The sequence below is a fragment of the Peromyscus californicus genome, unplaced genomic scaffold (genome assembly GCF_007827085.1).
Source record: "Peromyscus californicus insignis strain IS unplaced genomic scaffold, ASM782708v3 Scaffold_12__1_contigs__length_115047231, whole genome shotgun sequence".
NCBI lineage: Eukaryota > Metazoa > Chordata > Mammalia > Rodentia > Cricetidae > Peromyscus > Peromyscus californicus.
Genome location: NW_026294413.1, coordinates 93,458,473 through 93,477,440, shown reverse-complemented (window position 1 = coordinate 93,477,440; position 18,968 = coordinate 93,458,473). Strand labels below are relative to the sequence as shown.

Sequence of the window (18,968 nt, the reverse complement as noted above, 5' to 3'; positions counted from 1 at the left end):
AGTGGTTGTATATTTCTTTCTCTTGCTTGGTTGTAGCAGAAATCTTAGATGGTCTTATTAATAAAATCAAACCTGAGACCAGTTATTGGGGTGAACACTGGAAGATCAGAGAACCAGAACAAGCCACAGCTACCTCATCTCGCTGGATCCTCAGCTGGTCTTGTTTCCTCAGACTAGATGCCTCTCAGCTGAACTGTGCTGCTCAAAGTCTAAAAGCTTAATCAGCCAAATGCTTCTAGTTTCTGGTCCTCACGCCTTTCTGCTTTCTGCCATCACTCCCTGGGATTAAAGGCTCGCTTTTTGGGATTAAAGGCGTGAGTCATCATGCTTGGCTGTATCCTTGAACACATGGATTTCTGCATCTGGAATGCTAGGATTAAAGGCATGTGCTACCACTGCCTAACTTCTATGTTTAATATTGTAGCTATTCTGGCTCTGACCCCAGATAAGTTTATTAGGGTGCACAATATTTTGGGGAACACAATACCACCACATTTCCCCTTTTTTGTCTAAAATTAAAAAAAGCTTATAACTAATACAAGAAAAACTATCCAATAAGTATATACAATATATACAGTCAAGATTACATTAATAATATCTAGTCCATCAACACTTGATAGTTTTGGTCTTTCTCTGTTACTGTAACAAAATGTCATAGACTTGGAAATATATAAAGAATAAAAGTTTACTTGCAGTCTAATGCTCTACCACTGAGCTGTCTTCCCAAATAAAAGTTTATTGGGTGTATAGTTCCAGAGGTTGGGAAGTCCAGTATCATGGTGCCAGCATATGGAGAAGGCTTTGTTGCTTTATTATAACTCACTAAAGAGCATTGCACATTGAGATAGAGCAATCCTTCCAGCTTATACACCCCATCTTCACGATTCCATCCAACACTAATTACTTCCCAAAGGATGCACCATTAATGCGTGAGTTAGAAACTAGTCCCCAGCACAGGGCTTTGGGGGAAACATCCCAGCCACAGCTAACTTCTTGTCTTCAGTACCCTCCTGCATGAAGTTATCAGCTCCCTTGCTTTCCTTGGTGATCACAGGGAAGGCGTCCACAGTCCCCTTCAGTGTTCCTGTAGCACCCTAGATAGATGATGCCTCTCAGCAGCTTAACATCAGATCCACTCTTCGATCCAATCCCAGGCTTATGACCGTTCCCAGAGGAGTTTAGCTTTTTCTGTGAGCTAATGTTTCCAGTCTTACTTTGTATTTTTAAATGTGACCTATTGATTCTTACTCACTCTGTCTCTGGTAAATAAATCCCCCTTGTTCTCATTCATTTACTTATTTTTAATTCCCCAAGTAGGAGGTAAACTTCCAGTTTGTTTTGGTAACTTCCCAGCAGTGGGAATGAGCGGTGAATGAAGAGACCCGGTTTGGGTCTGTTTCATCTGTATTTCAGACTCCCTGAGCTGCTTCTTAGCTCAGCCAATGACCTGGCAGCCGTCCCTTCCAGACACGAGTGGCAGGCTGGAAGGGAAGATCAGGGTGGCAGGGCTTGGTTTGTCATGGAGGGCGATGCTACAACAGCCCCATCAGCCTCACCTGGGAACCTGTTAGGAACAAGAATTACCTGATCTCATCCAAGATCTCCTAACCCACCAGCTCCGAGGACGGGGCTCAGCTCAGACCTTTGTATTTCCAGATTTCTGATGTGCTCAAGATGGAGAATAACTGGGGTTAGGGTTTTCAGGGCTGTATCTTCAGGGTTGGGCTGTATGCTCCCTTCTAATGGAAGCCTTGTGTTAACATCTCTTCAGGAAGGCAGGACACCAAAGGAGGGAGGGATTGTGGACTGCACTGTGAAGACTCAGTAATATTTATTTATCCTTAAATGTGGCAGGAAACAAAGAGCCCATTCCTGGTGTGCAGGATGCAGAGCGGGAACTCACCTGTGTGATGCTGAACACTGTGGTCACACTTCTGCAAGGCTCTGTCCGCAATGCAGGTAATGATAGTACTAACCTTACCCTGTCCATCTTCAACCAAATACAAACTATGAGTGCTCAAAGGCAATATTCAAGGAATAGTCAGTATCAATGTGGTGGCCAGTGTCCATGTGCTAGTTCATACTTAGTGGCCATCTGTAAAATACACACCGTGCTTGACACTTCCTAGTATTTTATAATAAAGCTGATGGGCAAAGAAATGTTGCTTAATGTAGCATTTTCTAAATTAATGTGGCTATAAAAAAAAACTTTCACCTCTTTTTAAGTAAAATTTATTGGTACCCTACTTTATTGAATAGAGATGCTTTTTTTAAAAAATAAACCACAATGTAAAACCTGAGCACATCAATCTTTTAAAGAAATATAATTTGAGATGAGTGGCGGTGGCACGGCCTTTAATCCCAGCACCTGGGACTCAGGCAGGTGGATCCCTGTGAGTTTGAGGCCAGCCTGGTCTACAGAATGAGTTCTAGGATAGCCAAGGTGTAATCAATCTTTTTTGTTGGACCACCAGCTCCTCAATAATGGCACAGAGACTTCTTATTAAATATGAAAGTTTGGTCTTAGCTTAGGCTTGTTCCCAACTAGCTCTTAGAATTTGTATGTTCTGCTATGTGGCTTTTTACCTCTCTTCCATTCTGTGTGCCCAACTTGTTCCATGTCTCACTGGTGTTTTTCTGCATCTAGATTCATCTCTCCTCCTCTCTCTTTCCCCAGAAATCCTACCTATCCTCTCCTGCCTAGCTATTGGCCATAGAGCTCTTTATTAAACCAATGAAAAGGCTCCTTGGCAAAGACACATCTTTACAGTGTACAAAAAGATTGTTCCGCAACACTAAGGCTACACAGAGAAACCCTATCTTGAAAAACAAACAAATAACACACACACATACACATGCGCGCGCACACACACACACACACACACACACACACACACACACACACACACACACACACATATGTATGTTCCCCCAGTAAAGGATAAATTCAGCAATTCTATTTGTTTCTGCTTTTATTTTGGTTGTTTTGTTTTAGTTTTTGAAGATCATGTGGCTTTCATGTTTTCCTTTTAAAAAGGGTTCCTTTTTGTATATCAGTACATGACATGAAGCAGCTGTACCGATTCCTGTCAACAGGCTTGTTGATTTAGATACCAGAGGCACTGGAGCCCTCAACAGAGTGACTCCACTGAATACAAAAGCCTGTTATTTTATTCTAGAGAGAGATGTGGCCCAGAAGCACTGGTTAGAATCACATTTCTAGGGGGACTCTCAGACATTTGGTTGGTAGTAGATCAGGTCGGTCTCGGGAATCTGGGTTTAAAAGGCCTCCCAGCATGATTTCCACTTAGAGAGAATGTGGCCGTGATTTGAATGTCCTGACCTGAAGAGCTCAAATCCTCATTAAGTTCTTTGGTCAAGTCAATGCTGAGTCTTTATCCCATGAAAATGAATCCGAATGCCAGTCCTGGGTAAGAAAAGCTTGAGATTGCCTGTAAATCATTTCCAAAGAATAAGTAAAAACACTGAAAAAGAATCTTGGCAGAAAGGATAAAGAGTTGGTGTAGGTCCTAGATTAGGGAATGAAGGTAAATAGATGGAGAGTAGACCACTCAAGGATTGCATTACTTATCTCTCCTATCTTGAACTTCCTCCTATGGGAAGGTATTGACCAAATAATTACACCCTGCCCCCCAAATAGAATCCTCACAGGTAAAGAATATGGTGTTTCTTCTTAATTCTCAGCACCAAAGTTTCTCTTTCCCATTAGTCCATTATGGGTGTGGATTATAAAACATAAAAGTATTTACCAGAGGGACAAAGAGATAATGGAGTGTAATGGACTTGGGAAGTTGAAAGCCTTCTCCATGATGGAATTGTCATGCCAAGGTCCGCCTTTGTCCTGTTTGTCTTGTTCCCAGTTGTCCTGAAAGATCATGGCATGGTGCCCTTCATCAAGATCTTCCTGGACGATGAGTGCTACCGAGGGGCCTCGCTCAGCATCTTGGAGCAGCTCTCGGTCATCAATGCAGAGGAGTACATGAGCATCATTGTAGGTGCCTTGTGTTCATCCACTCAGGGCGAGCTGCAGCTGAAGCTGGATCTTCTCAAGGTGAGTCAAGTCCTCCTTTGTAATTGGCTTTCTCACATCTCTGCACCAAGTGATTCACCTTTGTGCATTGCTTCATTGTGTCGGGGAGGCAGATAGTTGTGCCAGGCAGTTTAAGCTGCTATAATAAATAAGTCCAATGTACATAGCTACCTGACACAAAAAATTTCTCGAGACAAGGTCTCATGTAGCTCAGGCTGGCATCAGACTCATTGTGTAGTCAAGGATTACCTTGTGCTCCTGATTCTTTTGCCTCCACCTCCCAAGTGCTGGGATTCCAAGTGTGTACTCCCAAATCTGGCCTTAAATTGTTTTTTATGGAAAATCAATGAATACTTGGGGTTGCAATTCAGGAACAGCTGTCACTGGGACACTTAACTCAGCTGAAAGATAAGGGAAGACAGGCTAGAGGGAATGGCATAAGACATACTCATTCTAGCTGAAATTAGCATACTCTTAACTTCTTTCCAGTTTTCTTTGGACAGACTTTTGAGCAGGATTCAATTAGCTGCAAGGGGTGACGGGAAATGAAGTCCTTGGTCAGATAGCAACTTCCCAGCACTACTTTATATCATGAAAGTAGGGTGTGAATCAGTGGTGGCCTGACAGATGCTCTGCTGACTCCATTTACCAGTGACCAGGTCTGGCGAGAGTGTTTGGGACACACATTAGAATGAGACACAACCCTTGTTATCTGGGAGTTTAAGGAGCAGTGCTCATAATACAAGAGTGCTGGTCACACCTCATGGAAGGTGGTGGGTGCTCTGGGTAGATACCTGGGGGTCACAGAGGAGAGTGTGTGAGCTGGAAAAGATGCTCAAGAGAGCCAAAGGTGTAGGGGCAGGGACGCAAATGGACATGCAAGTCTGGGTTATTACATGTGTCTAGCAGAGAGAAGCATTTATTTTTGTAATATGGCCAATAATTATCAATTGTCTTAAAGTAGTTCAAGAAATACACACTATATTGATTTACCATCCTTTTGTAATTTTTTTTGCTGTTTTTTCATTTATTCTTTTGTGACCTATGCCTTTTAAAAATTCTTTTTGGGGGCTGTATGGTGGTGCATTCCTTTAATCCCAGCACTTGGGTGCAGAGGCAGATAAACCTCTATGAATTCAAGGCTGGTCTGATCTATACAGAGAGGTCAAGGAAGGCAGAGGTGTAAATACACCGAGTTTCTAAAACAAAATAAAACAAAACAAACAAAAACAAAACAAAATAAAAATCAACTGTAGCAGGAATCTTAAAAGTTCTTATTAATAAAATCAAACCTGAGGCCAGTTATTGGGGTCAATGCTGGTAGATCAGAGAGACAGAACAAGCCACAGCTACCTCAACTTGCCAATTCCTCAGCTGGTCCTGTTTCCTCAGACCGGAAGCCTCTGAGTCCTCATCCAGAATGAATCTCAGCTGAACTGTGCTGCTAGAAGCCTGAACGCTTAACCAGCCAAATGCTTCTAGTTCCTGGTCCTCACGCCTTGTATACCTGTCTGCCTTCTACCATCACTCCCTGGGATTAAAGACTCGCTTTCTGGGATTAAAGGCGTGAGTCACCATGGCTGGCTGTTTCCAATGTGGCCTTCAACTCACAGAGATCCAGAGGGATTTCTGTCTCTGGAATGCTAGGATTAAAGGCGTGAGTGCCACCATTTTCTAGCCTCTGTATCTAGTGACTGTTCTGTTCTCTGACCCCAGAAAAATTTATTAGGGTGCACAATATTTTGGGGAACACAATACCACCACAATCAACCTTTTTATTTTTAAATTTTATTTAGTTTTTTGTCTTTTCAGTTATAAGCCTTTAATGGCTGAGTGATCAACTGGTAATTTTTTAAAAAAATTCTCTTTGTTTTATGGTGTTTGAGGGAAGGGACATAAATGTAAATATTCCCCTGGAGATTTAAGCAGTACTTGTTGCCTCTGTGTGTGACAAGACCCCCCCCCAAAAAAAAAGACATTCTTGTTTCCTGAGCTTGTCAGAGTTGGTGACTGAGGAACTTTAAGAAAAATACAAAATTGCCCTGACACTGAAACCTCGCTGGCTTACTATGGTTCTCTCTCTGCTATCCTTTTTAAGGAGGGGAGTGTGGTGTTTTGGTCTTTGTGTCTAGTTCTCTGCAGAGTCCACGCCAGGCATTGAGGAGGTCATTCCTGCTATCACATGGCCTACCCTGAACTACTGGGTGCTTAAGGCATCCCAAGAGGCTCAAGGGAGAACGACATCATGACCACAATTATGAATTTCATGGATGATAAGAACTCATCATCATTTAATTACAGGGCAGATAATGAGTGAGAGGGATTACTAATAAACAACAAAAAAAAAAGGAAAAATAAACGTCTTTTAAAAGACACATGAATGCCATAATGACGTGAGCTAAGACAAAAAAATTAATAAGGGCTGGGAGGAAGCTCTGGGGTAGAGGACTTGCCCAGCAGCAGGGAGGCACTGGGATCCAGTAGCTAGCAGCAGAGACGGGCAAAAGCTTCATTGAAATGTATTGCTGAGAAAGACCTGAGGTTGATATGGGCTGGTTTCCTCCCGTTTGAAGCAGAGGCATCCAGAGGACTTCAAGACTGCTGTCACTCAGACGGTAAGCCCAGCAACAGAGCATGGAGCGACCGCTCCATGTTGTCCAGCTTTCATTGGCTGGATTTGTGTGTTCTGATAGGAACTGGGAAGGGAGGACCACAGCCAGGACTTCGGTTTTCTGTTGGGTGAAAAATTATTTCTGAAATGTTCATAGTGAAATCCAAACAGACCCAGAGAGAAGAGAGCTCCGCTCTGTGCTGGGAAACAGACAGGAGCTTTCATCTGACGTGGAGAAGAGTACTCTGTCTTGCTCACAGTGAGTTCATGTCGTTTACTCTGCAGCCCAGAGGCATCTTATTGGAGTGCTAGCCCCTAGATAATAGGACGGAACTTCTAGAATTAGCAATGCAAAGCCATTATGGTGTTTTACAGATTCAATATAATTTCAGAATCACAGCATCAAGAGAGTTCATAAGGAATGAGCCCTCTGTGAGCTTATTTAACAAAGTCAGAGCCCACAGGCTCTCCTCCCGCCTTCTCCTCATTCCAAGGCTCTGCTGGGTAGTTAGGAGGCCTCAGGAGCTGCTGTCACCCTCCATGGACTAGGACTGCTACACACTGCAGTACAGTGTATGGTAGAGAGGGCTGGATCCCCGGAGCCTAGTCCAGATTCTGAGTAAATGAGTAGTAGCTAGTGAATGTTCCCTGGAATCTGATGTGGGATCTATGATTGTTTTTAAATCATAGGAGAACCCTTTGCAACTTCACAAACATCTATATGAAATGAGCTTTCTCTGGCTGGGTTGCCATTTCAGAAGCTGAAGGCTGGCTGTGCCCAGGGGATAGGGTTTCCAGAGAGGATCAGATAGGGGATGAGCAGGACTCATCTTGGAGTGTTGGGACCCAAGGCAAGGAGGCAGGCAGTGTTCTTCCCAGTGAGTCTGCCATCTCTGGAGGGCAGTCACATCCCACATATGGAGAAGGCCATGTTAGGGCAGATGCTTTCAGAATCCAGTGGCACTTCTGTACCAACACCAAAGCTGTGTGACTACACCACTGATTTTGGCAAAGGATAACGGAGTTAAAGGATAATATAAGCAAATGAATTTCCTCCCTGTGGCCAGGGGGACTGTGATTGGGTTATACACAAATTCAGATTGATTTGCTAATATACATTTAGCTGTTCAACTCAGAGCTTAATCACATTACCTCACCAGTCTTCCAGCATGACACATGGAAAATTATGAGGAATAACAAATAATAGGATGTGAAATAAATCCTGTTAGTCCTAACACAGTTAGCGCTGTGCAGCAGACATCCATTTTATAGATTTGGGCTAGAGGAATACTAACTCAGAGCCGATGACATGGTAACTGAGTTAAGAATGAGAAAATGCGCTTAAGGCTGACCTTTCTTGAAATGTGTCAACCCTACCCTGATTACTTTGACTTCTGTTGATTCAATTTATTCCTTTCTGCAGACTTGGAACCCTATGTGATGCATTATCATGCAAAGTTGAATGACAGTAATGGAGGTCCCTCCGCCTAGGCCCCCAGCTCCTGACAAATCATTTCCCGAAGTCCCGAAATATTTATTTGCCTTTATGATAGAAATGTTTCTCTTTAGTTGCTATGAAATTAAGCCTTTGTAATTGGATTTTGGACTCTTTACTTTATGACTCTGCAAATATGAAATTAACCCCATCCCAAGAAATAATAGAGCAGTCTACATTCTAATGAGATTACCCCCATTTTAGATAATGACCTGGAATTTAATAAATCGAACAAAGCAACAATTAAGGGCAGCCATTTCTCCTCCCCCTCCCAACCAGAGGAAAGAAAGTAGCCATCTAGGTGACACCCACTGAGAGACACAGATCCCGGGGAAAGATTATTGTTGGATTGATTCTGCTTTCAAATATCTGTTCTCACCACTCTTGGAAGGATAGATGGAACTCTTCTTGGCCATGTCTGGCATGAGGTTGGACTACTGGAATTTGCTTCCTCTGGGGCCAGGGCCCAGCGCCCAGACAATTAACCACGATCTATTAAGTCTTCCTATTTAATCATTCTCCCTCTTTGCATTGACTTTGGCCTGTGTCATGTGACAAATTAAAGGGCTTTCTTCATTCCTTTTGCTTGATGCCAACCTCTTAGTGCTCATGAGCCACTAGAAGTTCTCATGGAAATGTAGACTGTTAGATGTCAGCGTTTATAAGGCTTTCTAATTAATGCCTTGGTGACTGACTTATGTTTCCATGGCACATATCACATGACCAGGCACAAGGCCAGTCTCAGATAAGGAGAATTTTACAGACTGATTTCCATGCACAGAATGCTGTGTGGATTATCATTTCGAAGGAAGAGGCTTAAACTATTACCCACTTCACAGTTGAGTGAGTTCCCTGTTTAGCTGAAGAAATGCTTCTTGGTTGGGAGTGAGTTGCTCATGCCAATCAGGATTTCCAGAAATAATGGCAGGTAGCTGTGACCCTGTCTATACAGACAAGGGCCTTGCCCAGTGTGTACCATAAGCTTTTATATTTCCTGAGCACTGCTCTTCTGGAGGAACCTTGCTCTGACCACATACATGTTTGTCTTGAAGGACTGGTCTGGGTCTTTGTTTTCGAGTACCCAGGTTTCCCTGTCTATTGACTTCCATCTGTCAAGCTTTGGGTATCATCCTAAGCCATGTCATTAAGTGGTGGCTCTTAGCCCAAAGTGAGAGTCTCTTTCATTTTTGACCTTTGAACCATATCTCAAGTATCCCAGCATTGATTATGAACTGTATTCCTTTTCTTGATTCAGTACAGCATTAACTTTCTAAAAGAGTAAAGTACCTCAAACCTCTCTCCATAGTCTACTACACAAAGGCCAGCTGCTATCCAAAAACATGCTGGAGATGGCGTCCGGTCTCAGATGAGCTCCCGTGCTTCCTGTCTTTGAGGTCAATGCCAGGACTGTAGGCTTTAAATATTTCTGTAAGCTTGTCCATACCTACTTCATTCCCTCCCTCATTACCTCTCTCCCTCCTCCCTTCCCTCTCTTCCCCCCCCCCTCTTTCTTCTCATTCTCCTTCTCGTCCATGTATGGAATATCTATTATACACCACATACTATGGGCAGTGAATGTATTTTTTTGTTGTTGTTGTTTTGTTTTTCGAGACAGGGTTTCTCTGTGTAGCTTTGTAAGTGCTCTGTGAAGGTTTGATTTTAAAGAGAAGTAAATTTACCTATTGACGGCTGAGCCAATTGGAGGGTGGTAGGTTTTGTGTATACTTTGACCACTTGAGCTGCATTTCCCACACAGGATCTAGACTGTCTGGTAGCCATGTATCTTGTTCCATGGAAGGTTTGTACTCCCTTCTGGAAATCCTCATCTTTACAGCCTGCTGCTGAGTAGATTGCCTTTACTCTCTCTCTCCTCATGTGGCAGAGCCCTGCTGCTCGAATGGAGAGGGAGATAAAGGATAATAAGCTGAAGTTTTACAATGTCACTGTGTGTCTCCTGCACGTCGGAGAGATGTCACATTCCCCACGTAGAGAATTAAATGCAGCTGAATTCTCTCAGGGTGAGCAAGTCTGGTGTGGTTCCTTATCAAATGGAGCCCCAGTTTGTTGGCAAGCTGAGACAACCTCCCAGCAGTTTTGTGTGTGTGTGTGTGTGTGTGTGTGTGTGTGTGTGTGTGTGTGTGTGTGTAACAGTTTGTTCTTAGGATAGGGTGAGGACTGTGGGCTGGGGGTCAAAACTCTCAACCTCCCTGATGCTGCAGCCCTTTACTACAGTTCCTCATGTTGTGGTGACCCCCAAGCATAAAATTATTTCCTTGCTACTTCATAACTGTAATTTTGCTACTGCTATGAACTCTAATGCAAATATCTGATATTCGACCATTAGGGAACTACATTTACATAAAGATGCTAGTGGTAGATCTCCCTGTAAAGACTACCCTTTGAGAAAAGGCACACACGGACAACCTCAAATAACAACCAAAAAGAACAGGACTGACATCACAGTGTTTAAGAACTGACCATCTAGCTTACCTAGTTCCTGGTGTCCACGACTCACAGGGCTGAGCCTGGATGTGGCCTTGACCTGCCCACTGGATTTCACTCATTTTTATTTGCTTCTTTCAGTCTCTACTCCGGATCCTGGAGACCCCCAAGGGCCATGCTGCATTCCGAGTCTCCAGTGGCTTCAATGGACTGCTGTCCCTGCTTTCCGATCTGGAAGGGTCCCTCCAAGTGCCTGCAGTGCCAACATGGGGTGCTGTGTCCCCCAGGCAGACCTTAGAGCTGGTGTTGCATACCCTTTGTGTGGTGTCCGCTGCCCTGCACTTGGACCCCGTCAACGGGCACTTCTTCAGGAGCAATGGGCTCTTTGAGAAACTGGCCGAGGACCTCTGTCTGCTGGGCTGTTTTGGTGCCCCAGAGGAGGAAGGTGCCCACCGGCTCTCCTCATCGGACATGAAGGCCAGGCCCTTCGTGGATTTGCTGAGCTGTGCCTTTTCCTCCAGCTGCCCGTTCCCACCCAGGGTGCAGAACTGCCTGCAGATCCTCAGCTTCCTAGACAGCATGGCCAGTGGCACCCTCCACCTCCGCACGGACCTGATGGAGCCGGCCAGTGCTGGGCAGGAGCCTTCTGTGGATGCTCAAAAGGGAGATGCCAGTGGCCGCCAAGGCCAACTCAAGCAGTGGCCGGACCTGGAGGAGAGGTTAGCACTGGACTGACTGCTTCTGCTGTGGGTCACCAGTGTGTCTGGGGCCAATTCCTTTCTTATACAGCTGTCCCTGTGGGTACAATGGGTAAGCAGGCCACACTACAGACTGGGTGTGCTAGGGAGTTGTCAGACTTGTAAGTTCCTTAGAGGATTCCAAGCTCCTCATAGCAAATTTGACTTGAGTCAGCATAGGGCTGGAGGGATCTGCTGATTTGGACAAGAGCCTGCAAGGCTTCTGGATGCCTAGAAGGCAAGAGCAGGCCTCCATGGAGACAGACTTCCTCCTCTGGGATCCTCTGTGCTCCTGGGAGTTGTGGGTGCTTATGTGGGGTCTTCCTGAGTGTTGAGGTGACCTGGGCCTCTGTGGCCTTGTTTCCCTCCCAGAGTGCTGCCAGGGGCTTGGGTGAGCTTTTCAGATTGTTGGCGCACAAACCACAGGGTCCAACCACAGGGCTCTTCCTTGTCTTGTGTGTTACTTCCATTTTTTTCCTAGCAAAACATTCTCTCCACGGGCTCAGACTTGTGCAAAAACATTTAACTGTAGAACGTAGTTCCTCTAAAGCAAGGAATGTGAGGACCCATCCCCACCCATTCTGAATATTACTTTAAAAATTCTTTTGCAGTGTGTAAAATACATCGTAGTTTACTTATTTTTATTATTCAAAAGTATTTTTAGTGATGTAAATTCACTGCACACAGAATTAGGTTCTACAAAGAGCGGTTCTTTCAAACATATCACGTAGGTCATCCTTCATCCCAGTCTCCTTCACCACCCTAGGGACGCTGTCCACTGTCCCTTTCTCCATGGCCGCCTTCATTCCTCCAGTGTCCCTTCTGTGTTTTACATGTCTTTAAGGATTCTAGGACCCATGGATTAGAGAAAACACACTTTGTCTTTCTGTGTATGGCTAAGATCATAACATCGGTAGTCGATGTCCTTTGATGTCCTCTTTCATTCGACACAAGCAAAAGACAAAAATCACATTAATACAGTGGTGACATCTCCTAGGAGACACTACAGTTTGTCCGGAGGAGGTCCCCATTTTCCAGAGGCAGGAGGGGTGGGTGTTAAGTCTCCATATACTGAGACAATCATAAGACATTTTTGTTTCGTGGATAATTTGGTCTACTTATGGGTTTTCTGTTTCTAATCCTGCATCTTGTCTGCGGCCATACCATCCTGAACGTACCCAGTCGTGTCTAATATTGCATCCCTGTGCCAACCAAGTTGTTCCCAGTACGTTGATTGTCACACCTGATCTGCTGACTTTAGAAGGGATTTTGCGTGCGTTCACGAGAGCATTTGGTTTTCCTTGGCTGTTTTTACTGTTCAGTGTATGCTACCCAGGCAGGAGTTGGACTGTCATCTTTTCTCTGGCAGAGGTGTTGTAAAAAGCACTTCTAGACCTGGGCTTTATGCTAGGGTTTTCCGCTAAGCCTCTGTGAGCCTGGTGTTTTCTTGTGAGAACAATGCTTATTGTAGACCAAATTTCCATTTATTTTGAACTTACCAAGGTAAGTTATTGCTCAAGATCACCCCCATTTCATTTACCCAAATTCCAATTTATTGGAAAAGGCTGCTCTTTTTTTTTTCTTTTAAGAGGGGAGAGGGCATGCATCTTACTATGTTGCCCAGGCTAGCCTCAAACTTTTGGGCTCAAGAGATAACCTTGCCTCAGCCTTGTGAGCAGTCGGGAATTCTGGTGTGTGCCAGCGGACCCTGTTGTCTTCTTAGCACTTGTGTCCTGCTGGGTTGTCCCCAACTCACTCTGAGTGTCCTGCATTGTGACTTCCCTGGGGCTCTCTCCTGCAGCATTGTGGCCAGAGGTTTGTTTTTAATTTGTCATTTGAACTGCTTTTGACATTTTCTGTTTCTCTTACCTGAATGTTTTATTTTCTTCTGATTTGTCATCATTTTCTCCTTTGGGACTCATTCTGAAATCTTTTTCTTTTCCTGGATCATTATGATTAATCGCAGTCTTCTTTAAAATCCATGCATTTCTCTGTATCCTTTGTATTCAATAAGTTGATGTTACATTGCTACACAGCTCTGTGTTTTCCGCCTTCCATGGAATCTGTGCTGGGTGTCTTTGAATTTGCAGTGTTACAGACCAGCCCTGCTCATCCTTTGCTGTTCACTGCTACCTCCAAGGCCATAAAGGTGGTAAATTTCCATAAATACTCCACATGGACCTGGAAAGAATGCACATCTTCTTTTTTTTTTTTTTTTGGTTTTTCGAGACAGGGTTTCTCTGTGTAGCTTTGCGCCTTTCCTGGAACTCACTTGGTAGCCCAGGCTGGCCTCGAACTCACAGAGATCCGCCTGGCTCTGCCTCCCGAGTGCTGGGATTAAAGGCGTGCGCCACCACCGCCCGGCGCACATCTTCTAATTGTTAGAACAATGTTCAGTTTTTGACCATTGGATCAAATTTGTAATTGTTTTCCCATACCATTAAATGGCTAAGTCAGTTTGGGGTGTCACTTGTCAAGAAAGATACATTAAAAACCACTATAATAGAGAATATGTATCTACTAATGTTTTAATTTATTTTTTACTTCATACAAAGTAACATGTTTCTTTATGGCAATTTCATATATAACTTACTTTTGGCTGATTCTCCTCCCCCATCTCTCTCCCCAGCTCCCTGGCCCATCTCTCTCCCCAGCTCCCTGGTCCATCTCTCTCCCCAGCTCTCTTCCCATCTCTATACTTTCTCTATACCTTCTCATCCCCAACCTTCACATCTTATGTGTTCCACAACTTTTCCCACCCCCTCCCTGAAACTCTCCTGCCCATCTCACAGACTTTCCTAGTTTCCTGGTCTCTATACACACACACACACACACACACACACACACACACACACACACACACACACACAAATCTCAGAAGCATTTATCTTTTGAGCCTTGCTTACCATACTTAACAAAATATTTTCCATCCACTCATTTTCCTGAAACTTTCATTTTTCTTTACGGCTGAATAAAATTCTATTGTGCACATGTATCATGTCATTTTCCATTCATCTGTTGATGGAAATCTAGACGGCTGTAATTTCCTTGCTGTGGTGAATAAAGCAGCAGTAAACATGGATGTGGTAGTATCTCTGTGGTAGGACAAAGTCCTTTGGGAATATGCGTAGGAGTGTTATAGCTTAGTTTTAGGATAGTTCTATTGGTTGTGTTTTGAGAAGACTCTGAATCGATTTCCATAGTGGTTGTACAAGCTTGCATTCCTACAAGCAATGATTAAAAGTCCATTTCCCTTCCAATAGTTGCTAGCATTTGTTACCAGGCGTTTTTTTTTTTTTTTTTTTTTTTTTTTTTTTTTTTTTTTGGAGACAGGGTTTCTCTGTGTAGCTTTGTGGCTTTCCTGGATCTCATTCTGTAGACCAGGCTGGCCTTGAACTCACAAAGATCTGCCTGCCTCTGCCTCCTGAGTGCTGGGATTAAAGGCGTGTGCCACCACCGCCCGGTGAGATGGAATCTTATAAAAGTTTTAATTTACATTTCTTTAAAAGTTAAGGATGTTGAACACTTGAAAAATTTACTTACTGGTACTTTGTGTTTCTCCTTTTGAGAACTGTCTATTCATCAGCTCACTTTTTTGACTGGAAGTTTTGTTTCTTTATTGTTGAATTTTTACATTTCTTCATGTCTTCTGGTTACCAACCTCTGTCCGAAACCATCTGGTAAAGACTTTCCTCCTGTTCTGTAGACTGCCATCTTTTCACTTCAATGACAGTCCCCTTTGCCATAGAGAAGTCCTTTAATTAATAATCTCATTTGCCAGTTTTTGAAACTCTTTCCTGTGCTACGAGAGTCCTGCTCAGAGAGTCTTGCCAGGACCCAGAGCATCTTTTCCTTTAGCAGTTTCATGTTTCAGTTCTTAAGTTAAGACATTTAATTTTGAATTGATTGTTTTACAGGGTGACTGATGTGGACCTAATTTCATTCTCAGTCAGGTGAACATCCAGTACAAAATACAAAGAGGAAACTGGATATTTCGCTGTTTTGTATCTGACCTATTTTTCTTTGTATCTGAATAGCTGTGTTTTTTAATTTAATGTTTTCCATCTATTAGTATTCAGTGTATACCCTCTATGCTTAGTATTTTAGTGATTGCCTGAAGTAACTTAACAGGCCTTCTCAGAGTGTTTAAAGTTACATCTTATCTTCATCACCTTTTGGATTATACAGAAAGAACCATAGAGAGCTTAGCACCGCTGTACTGACTTGTACATTAGTGTTGGTCTGTAGTTTATTTTCACTTTATTTCAGGTAACCTCTCAAATCTGTTATCTATTGTTTTATTCAAAGTTTATTTAGACTCTCTACATATTCATTTAGACTCTATATATCAGTTAGACTCTATATTAGATGATATACTTCCCATTCCCATTCTTCCTAGCACCTGCACATTTTAACGTGGTATTATTTTGTTTCCCCATAGAACACCATTGGAGTTTTTCTTCCTTTAGGGTCTATTTGGGATAAACTCTCTTAAGTTTTATTAGTCTGAAAAAAAAATACTAATTTTCTCCCTAATTGTTGGAAGGTGGTTTTGATTGGTATACACTTTTGGACTAGCAGTTTTTTTTTCTTGGAACACAGAAAAGGTCCCCTTAGCTATTTATTTCAATTATGGCTATTAACCATTTGCTTTTCTTTGGAAAAAATCTTGACCAGCAAACAGAAAAAAATTTTCAACTTACTTTGGATTCTTTAAAGAGTTGTATCTTTCCTGTTCTGTAGTTTCACTTCATGGATGTGGATGTGGATTATTCTAAAACTTCATTCTACTTGACGTCCATTGAAGTTACTATATCTGAAAATTGAGGTTCATCATTAATCCTGCATGTAATTTTATTACCCTTTTCTAACCGTTTAAAAATATGCACTGCAGTCTGGTGGTGGTGGCGCACGCCTTTAATCCCAGTACTCGGGAGGCAAAGGCAGATGGACCTCTGAGTTTGAGGCCAGCCTGGTCTACAGAGTGAGTTCCAGGACAGCCAGGGTTACACAGAGAAACGCTGTCTCAAAACACACACACACACACACACACACACACACACACGCACACACCCCACACACATATTATTAGCACACATACACTCACACACATATATGTAGATAGATGTTTGTAAATAAGACAGACAGATACGTGCCTCACTATACCCTCCTATCCTCTGTGTCTCAGCCACTCTCTTTTTCCATCTCCTCATCTCTAGGTAGTCTTTCTGCAATTTCTTTTTGTCTCTCTCCCAACTCACTGAGTCTCCTATTAACTGTGTCTAATCTGAAGTACATTACTAGCCTTTTAGGCTTTGTTTCAAAATATAAGGGATGCAATTCACACACACAGACACACAGATAAACACAGACACACACACACAGACACACACACACACACACACACACACACACACACACACACACACACTGCTTGGTCTTTTGCAAATCAACTCTATGATCTTATGACCCTTCCCTTGGCTCACATTTCTGTCTCTATTATTTCTTCAACCACATGAATCACAATGATTTTGTCTTCTGTGTATCTTTTGAGAGTCTGATTCTATGTCTGCAGCTGTCATTGAAGGTTTCCTGTGTGGGTTGTGACTTTTAATTGTATCTTCTAAGATCTCCATGAAAGCCATCTCTTCCTGGCTCCCTTGACTTTCTGAAGTGAATGCTGCTGGAATTGGTGGCCATCCTGTATCAGCCCGACCTTGCCAGACTCCAGTGCTCTGCTCTCTTGTCTTTGTCTTGGGGAGTATATTACTCTCAGGAGATCCAGATTTCTGTGTTCCAGGGGAGTTCGCTGAGCGACCTCTGCCCAGGTGACTGGACGCCATGCAGGGTAACTTGGTATCCATGTCAGGAAGCTTGTTCAGTTTATTCTACAGCTCTTGGAGGACAAGCCGTGTTTGTTAGCATCAGAAAACATGGAGTAAGTGAGGGAAGTGGTAGTTCAGTGATGACTGTCCCTAATACTGAGCTTGAATGTTCATTTTTACTTAATTTCCTCCCACATGCTAGAATTTTACCAATGAAGAAACCAAGCCTGAGAATGAAGAACAGCCCAAGGCCATGTGCGAGGGTCAGAGTGTGAACCCAGTTGACTTAAAGCTGCATGCCATGCATGCATGTGTGTGCATGTGTGTGCACGCACATGCATGCTCTGTATATGTTTTCTTCCTGCCTTTTCCTGACGTTCCACAGTAGAGGTGCTGAACTACCCAATCAGGCTCTCACTGTGGCTTGAAAAGCCGATGTTCAAAGTTCAGGCTTTATTCTACGGGGCACACAGCCCTGCTTCTTTATAATTGACACCCATGTCTGATGCCATCCTAGTTTAGTGAGTAGTTTCAAGTCATGTTAAGAGTTACATTTAGAAAATAGAACTTTTCCTTCAGTAAAACAGATGGTTAGCCTTGACCTTCCCTGGTGTTTAAGAATAGGAAGTGAACCACCAGTTCCCCAGAGAGCCATGAGGTAGAGGGCAGCGCCACGGGCAGGCTGGGAATCACAGGCAGGCTAGCCATCTTTGCCCCACCCCTGACACTCCATCTTCTGGGGCAGGAGGCCTCCCTCTTCTCTCTTCTGCAGTACCAAGCAGTCTCCAGCGATTAGAGGAAGAGGCTGAGAAAGCTGGAGTCGGGCTGGCTCTGTGCCTTAGTGGTGTGTGTCCTGGGACCACGGTTTGCATCTTCACCTTCTAGACTGGGTGGGAGACCCTGGGGTTATGGGAGGCAGCAGGGTGTCAGAATCACCACAGCTGCTGCTGCTTTTTGAACACGTGTGTGCCAGGTGCCCTGGTGGCCTCTTCACGGCAAGAGCTCGCTTAATATGTAACATCTATGACTGAAGAAATCTTTTGCACAAAGTAGAAGTTTCCGGAGAGATGACTGCGTAGGTAAAGGCACTTCCCACCAAGCCGTATGACTTGAGTTTGATTCCTGGGACTCACAGGATGGAAGGAGAGAACAGATTCCCTCAGGTTGTTCTCTGACCTCCACGTGTTTGCCGTGGCATGTGCCCCCCCCCCCCGCAGTAAATAAATTGAAAACACTTTAGAAAAGATCTTTAAAACAACAACAAAATAGAAGTTACACATTACACAATCCCAAAGTAGAGCTGTGATTTCCAAAGTACGTAAAGTGTCACTTCTATGAACAAACATATTATATACAAGATACGAACACATATACACAGGACATGTATGCTATACACATCACATACCACATCCATACACCACACACACCACACTCACATCATTGCACATTACAGAAGATAACTATCGGTGGAGGAGGGAGAGGAATGTGGCTCTGGGGTCCTTTCCCCCTCCTCACCCAAGGCCTTTCTGTGGAAGTCTGTGGAAAGGATTGTGATGTGACGGGATGGGGAGTGAGAAGAGTCACTGTCTGTGACTGTTCTAGAGTCCAGAAGGAGGTCTTTTCCCACTAGGGATCGCCCTCTCCTTCACGGTTCATGTTATACCTAGCCTTTGTTCTCCTCGGCCCTGGCCAGGCCTTTGAGGCCAATTTTGATTCCTTACGTCTGTCAAAGTAGCAATCCTGAACACTAACTCCTGAGCTTAAGTTGTGCTGTAGTTTGCGTTCGCAGAGGGGGCGTAGTTCTCAG

The 18,968-nt window shown here is 43.7% G+C and overlaps 1 protein-coding gene across 1 annotated transcript in view; it reads left to right on the top strand.

Moving 5' to 3' along the window:
* The window catches only part of Wdfy4 (WDFY family member 4), a 249,625-nt gene that overhangs the window by 42,403 nt on the left and 188,254 nt on the right, over positions 1-18,968 (top strand). The window contains exons 10-12 of the mRNA XM_052733905.1: positions 1,855-1,959; positions 3,882-4,072; positions 10,741-11,318. Coding sequence (XP_052589865.1) covers positions 1,855-1,959; positions 3,882-4,072; positions 10,741-11,318 — 874 coding nt within the window. The remainder of the gene's footprint in view (positions 1-1,854; positions 1,960-3,881; positions 4,073-10,740; positions 11,319-18,968) is intronic.